The following is a 6,129-nucleotide window of genomic DNA, read 5'->3' on the forward strand; positions in this document are numbered from 1 at the left end:
CAGTGCGGAATTATCAAGTACTACATCTTTACTAATACTAATTTCTTTTAGCTCCTCAAATCCCTTGGTCGCTTTGTATTTTTGGGAGATATTTTCAGTACCGTATGTGAAGACCGAAATAAAGCAACTGTTTAGTTTTCCGTTTATTCCCCTGTTGTGAATTCTTTTGTGATCGTTCACATTTTTGAAGTTTCTGCAGTCCACCTTCGTTTCTCACAGGCTTGCTTTCATATTCATTCATCTCCTCTTGTCCCTTTCTTGTTCAGATTCTCAGTCATCCTTCTGCTGGATTTGAAATTACTCAAAATCCTCAGGTTTAGAACTATTTCTGGCAATCACCTAAGCCACTTCCTTTGAAATAATGAAATCTTTTAACTTAATTTGTGAACTATAGTTGGTTGTATTCTTCTGTTTATAAATCTGTGGACTATTCCATCAGGCAGGCCTTTCCTGTCGACTGTTAAATGTGCTTTTTCGCAATGCACTGAAACCAAATTGCCCCTCATGAGATCCTTTCAATTATACCTACCTTGTTCAGCTTTGGAAAGGGGGATAATTACTGCGTAATGGTTAACCCTTACCCTAACCAGTATCTCATCTTGGCTTTTCCAGAAGATTCCATGGAAGTGGCTGTTTGGAGCGACAGTGGTTGCAGTTGGAGGTGTGGCTATGTCAGTCATCATCGCTGCAAGAACCTGACACGTTGTTGCCAGAGTAACACTCGTTAAGAGGCAGGCTACAGACAATTGCAGAATTTCTCAAATACGTTCTTTTTTCCAATTCAGAGCATTCTGGGCCTCCTATTACTTCAGGTATTGTAAATAAAGTTACAGGAATTGAGCCAACCCAGTTCTTTCATTCCATTTAAACTTATTGACTTGGAGCCTGTGACAGACTGCAGATTGGTTGATATACCTGTTTTGATTTGACATTAATTTATTTCTTTTGGGGTGGGGGGGGGAAAGAGCGCATGGAGCTTCCTATCAAGTGACACGTTTATATAATTATAATAAAATGTTCTTATTGAATTGTGTGTGTCTGGCTAGCAGCTTCAAGCTGTACTTATATTTTACCAGAGTGAGATCCACTTTGGAGGTAGGGACCAAATCTGGTAAAGCTCTGGTACATGTGGATCAGCATCACACTGTGTAATGCTGTTCTGACCAACTGAATCAACCTCTGAAGCAAAGACACTGGGACATTATAAAAAATATTTTCTTGATTGCTGTGGTTCTCTTGTGTGTGTGCTCTATGTGAGGCAACGTGTAGCAGACTTCCAGCTGTTAGAAGTAGCCTATTTACCCCATCTTGTGATTGGCTTGAATAGTTAACCAGTGCACAAATTCACTGGACAGATGTGAGGTCTCCTGGGGCTTGCTCAGAGGCAAAGGCCTCCTCTATGTGGAGGGCTGTGATCTAAACACAAATTCAGTTGCCTGTTACCTATGCCTGGCTTGAGAGAGTTTTGACCATTTACTGGCTCATCCATCTGTGAACATTAACTGGTCAGCAGAGTAACTCAAAAGCTTTGTTCAGTTGTCAGCAAAGCAGTGAAGTGCCTTCCTGCAATTGGTCTGTGAGCTCCTTTGAATAACAGTTATCCTTCAACTCATTGTGTTGCTCTAAATGATCAGACTGAGGTAGTTAACTTGTCAATTCAGAGCCTGCTGTGAATTCTCTCCTCCCAGCAGATGAATATGCTTATGTTGTCACTCCACAATCAGGCTTGAGTACATAATCAAGGCTAATGCTGAAATAGCTGAGACCACAAACGCTGAAAATTCCATGACTCTTAAATCACTGTAGTCACAGTTTCTGGTCAATGGTAACCCTCAGGACGTCGATGGTGGGTGTTGGTTAGATTATTTTTGTTTGAGGTGGTCAGTACCTGGTACTTGTGGGGCACAAACAGTACTCACCACATAATTGGGCCAAGCCTATCCACTCAATCCCCGACACTTCACAACTGGTGTCAAACATTTATACAGTCATTAGTGAACACCCCCCAATTCTGAGCTTGTGATGTTAGGAAGGTCATTGATGAAGCAGCTGAAAATGATTGGGTCTAGGACACTCCTCTAAGGGGTCAGCCCATGTGATAATGTCCCTGCCTCTGAGTCAGGAGGCTTTGGCTCCAGAGATGTCCTGGAGCTGAGAGACTGACTGCTAGCAACCCACAACTATCTTCCTCTGTGCCAGGTATGACTCCAGTTTGGCTAAGGGGGTTTCCTGCTGCCACACTTGGTCAAACATGGTCTCAATGTCAAAGGCAGTCACTCTCACCTCTGGAAATCAGCTCTTTTGTCTTTAAATTTAATCTCTGTAACCTGTCCTAATACTTGTATTTACCAGTGGCCCATGTTGCTTTTAAATGATTTGATAAACAAAAGCTGGGTAGATAATTAGATAATAGAAGTTGTTGTTTAGGGTACCACTTATCCTATTTAAACAGGCCTCATTGAAGAGAGGAGGTGGTTAGTAGCTTGAGCTGTTAAGGCTTTTCACTCAGTCCAACTCTAGTGCATGCGGATCAGCATCACACTGTGACAAACGCAAATGGATTTTTTTTTATATATAAAAATTGTATTTAATCATTGGAGAAATGGTTACACAGGGACAGGGCAGGAGCTCAGACTCCCCCCTCCTCCCAGAGTCATAAATGTCGGATAGTTCCCCATTCAGCTGACGACTTTACAGTAAAGTAAATCAAGTAAATCGTACGCAACATTGACTCAAGCTAACGCTTAGCCTGGGTAGACACACTCTCAGTCACTCATTCTCGCTAATCGCTCACTCTCGGCTCTTCACCAGGGCACTGAGTGGCAGGTCAAGTGGGAGATATGCTTATAAACCCAGGAAATGTCCACTGCTGCCTCCTGGAGTTAGTGGGAATGTTACAGGCCAGAGGCATTGGCCCCATGAGCAAGGTCTGACAGCGGATCAGAAAACCTGCGTTGAACCTTTGCTGGAGTGGGGTTGATGTCATCAGTCTGAGCCAAAGTCTGGAGCGAGAGGCCCTCTTGCGTGACGACGTAGACAGAGTGAATGTTGTCCGATCGCCTGGAGGGCTGCTCGCGCAGCCGTACACTGACAACCTGCTGTTGCTGCCTGGCGTCCACAGGGACATGGTGCACTGTGCTGACCATACCCGGGGGCAGCTTGATGTTACGTGTGGGCAATGCAGCATTACGCCGAGGCAACTTGATGCTGGCAAGCATGGAAAATGCATGTCGCTGGGCAACAGAGGGATGGGCTGGCAGAGAGGCACAGTTACCCAGGGGAGCACCATGGTCATGCTTGGCAGGTACTGGCTGTAGCATGGGCACAGACTGAGGCAGGGCTCGGAGTCTTCCTGTGAACTGGAACACAGCCGCATCTGGATAGAGAAACAGAGAGAAAGATTTTACTTATTTACACCCAACAGTTCATCTCTCACAAGCTGTGCACTAGATTCCCAACTCATTGAGGCCCAAACACAGACACGGCAGCATGCAGTCTCGTGTCATAAAACTGAGCCTCCGCTAATTCCACAGCTAGAGAAGGGGCAAAAACCTCAAATTCATAAGTAGACAAGGTTGCAACCTACTTTTCTTACTGACCTCCGGCCTCCCCTTGCCCCGGCCGATCGTCGAGCAGACTCTCCATACTGAGGGAAGCCTCCGAGTCCAAGTTTTCCTCATCAGAACCTCTCTGTTCCAACTCTGGGAGCTCAAGTGTCAGCTGATCCCTATGGGTGTGAACAGAGAGAGAGTTATTGAAACACCTGTATCCTACTGAGAACACGCACGTGCATGTCCTGTACCCCAGCGAGAGTCAGTATATCTCAATGATTCACCCGTGACTCACCTCTCCTCCTTTATCGACTGGATTCGCTCCATCAGGATTTCCTCTTCGTGTTCCATGTCAGTGTCTGAAGGCTCTTCTTCATCCAAGCTTCCCAACTTTGTGGGATTCTCCTCAGTGGATTTTGGACTCCGAGGTCCTTTGCTCTAAAGGGAGATGGGAAAAGATGATGATCAATGTTACTGAGCCCTGACGACGTCTGACTTTCTACCTGGAGTCAGGCTGTTTGTGGGGATCTATTTTTGTCAGGATACAAGTCCACCCTGGATCTTGACCCAGTGGACCCCCCCCCATGTATTTGGACTGACTCCAGGTTTGCAGTAAGGTTGGACGCTTGGACAGTGATCGCGGGGGTCACTCTAAAACTGAACCACAAACAGAGGCTTGAGTGGGGGAGGGGGCAGAGAGAAAGAGAGTTCAATTGAAGAACTGATGATAATGGTTTCTAACATGAATAATGCCAGTTACGTCTCGTCTTCCATTGCTGGGGTTGGGTGAAGGAGAAGGCGGGAGGAAGGTGGGCTTGACTAGGTACCTTGAAGGGTGATAGTGGGATGAGCTCAGCAGTGGCTGTATCAGGTCTGTAGCACTGGTGCTGACTTACTGAAATTTGCCAAAAACCTTTACAGAATTATAGTGTTCCAGCACTATCCATGTCGATGGCTGAGATCGGGAACATTTGCAGCAATTAATAATGCCCCTTGGTCTGCCTACTGGCAGTCTGGAGGGGCAGAATATTTCCTTGGCAATACGGATAATGGGAACAGCAGGCAAGGAGATGACGATGAAGTGAAGTTGTGAAGGGCAGGGTTCAGGATTGTATCTTGTGAATTGGCATGCAAGACAAACACAACAGTACATGCGATATAAACAAGCAACTACTAATGATGGAGTGAATGTGGGAGCTTAGTGGGTTACATGTGATAACGAGGAAATGAGAACACAACATGCAGTGGGTCAACCAAACTAGCCCAGTACGTACCAGCACCCCATCGAACGGAGCAGAGAACCCAACTTCAAGAGGCCAGAGCTGAAGAGTGAGAGCCAGACAGTGAAAGAGAGACACAAAGCACCAAACTCAATCCCAGTCACAAACAGAAAATCAGGCAGAAATGTCAACACTGGAGATTACTCTGATTTAGAGCTAAGGGAATGCCTTCCTGACAGAACACCCACCCCATCCCAGTGTGGTCACCAAGTCTCCTCAAGCTCCAGAGATAGTAAGAGCTACCAATGCTGGAGTCTGAGATAACAAGGTGTAGAGCTGGATGAACACAGCAGGCCAAGCAGCATCAGAGGAGCAGGAAAGTTGATGTTTCGGGTCTGGACATTTCCTCAAGCTCCAGGTTGTTTTGATTCTCTATTCAACTGTAATTCTGTCACCAAATCTCAACTACAACTAACCGGGATGGTCAACCAATCTAAACTACAGTGACAAACACCCAAAAAGAGAAAATCTCCTCCAACTTTAATAAAAACAGCTGATCACTACACCCTTCTGTGTAAGAGATACAGATGCAAAGGACCTCTCTGCTTCCCGTACATCAGGCTGAAGAAAGCCTATATAAAGTAGCAGTAGGCCATTTGGCCCCTCAATCCTGCTCCATCCTTCAATAAGATCACAGCTGATCGGATTGTGATCTTGAGTCCACTTCCTTGTCTACCCTCGTAACCTTCAACTCCTTTGTTTATCAAAAATCTGTCCAACTTTGACTTGAACACAAGCAACAGCCTAGCCTCCACTGCTCTATGGGGAAGAGAATTCCTTAAACTAATGACCCTCCAAAACAATCTTAAATGGGACGCCCTTGTTTTGAAACGATGACCCTGGTTCTGGAAACATCACCGCAGCATCCATTCTGATAGTCGTCCTCGGAATCTTAGCTTCAATATGATCTCCATTCATTTTCCTAAACTCAGTTGAGTAAAGGTTCAACCTGGTCACCTGTTCCTCCGAAGACAATTCTGTTCATTCCAGAATCAGGTGAATGGAACTTCTATGCGAGTTTATCCCTCTTCAAATAAGGAAATCCAAACTGTACACAACACTCCAGACACAGATTCATCAATTCCTTCTACAGTGGAAACAAGACTTCCCAATGTTTAGAGATAGTAGGAACTGCAGATGCTGGAGAATCTGAGATAACAAGGTGTAGAGCTGGATGAACACAGCAGGCCAAGCAGCATCAGAGGAGCAGGAAGGCTGATGTTTTGGGCCTAGACCCTTCTTCAGAAATGCGGGAGGGGAAGGGGGTTCTGAAATAAATAGAGAGGGGGAGGCGGATA

General features: G+C 45.6%; 2 protein-coding genes across 6 annotated transcripts in view; one reads left to right on the forward strand and one right to left on the reverse strand.

Annotated features, from left to right (window-relative positions):
- The window catches only part of fkbp8 (FKBP prolyl isomerase 8), a 13,632-nt gene extending 12,604 nt beyond the window's left edge, over positions 1 to 1,028 (forward strand). For both annotated transcript variants that reach the window (XM_020535576.2, XM_048614074.1), the window contains exon 9: positions 613 to 1,028. In XM_020535576.2, the coding sequence (XP_020391165.1) occupies positions 613 to 699 (87 nt within the window). In that variant the 3' untranslated portion in view covers positions 700 to 1,028. The remainder of the gene's footprint in view (positions 1 to 612) is intronic.
- A 1,533-nt stretch (positions 1,029 to 2,561) lies between these two features.
- Positions 2,562 to 6,129, reverse strand: part of LOC109922931 (unconventional myosin-IXb) — a 102,963-nt gene continuing 99,395 nt past the window's right edge. For 3 of the 4 annotated variants that reach the window (XM_048614004.1, XM_048614002.1, XM_048614005.1), the window contains 4 exons: positions 4,826 to 4,873; positions 3,847 to 3,989; positions 3,600 to 3,727; positions 2,562 to 3,376 (listed from right to left, as the gene is read on the reverse strand). In XM_048614004.1, the coding sequence (XP_048469961.1) occupies positions 2,895 to 3,376; positions 3,600 to 3,727; positions 3,847 to 3,989; positions 4,826 to 4,873 (801 nt within the window). In that variant the 3' untranslated portion in view covers positions 2,562 to 2,894. The remainder of the gene's footprint in view (positions 3,377 to 3,599; positions 3,728 to 3,846; positions 3,990 to 4,825; positions 4,874 to 6,129) is intronic. The other variant, XM_048614003.1, reaches the window with a different exon arrangement.

This window comes from Rhincodon typus, chromosome 29 (genome assembly GCF_021869965.1).
Source record: "Rhincodon typus isolate 14 chromosome 29, sRhiTyp1.1, whole genome shotgun sequence".
Classification (NCBI taxonomy): domain Eukaryota; kingdom Metazoa; phylum Chordata; class Chondrichthyes; order Orectolobiformes; family Rhincodontidae; genus Rhincodon; species Rhincodon typus.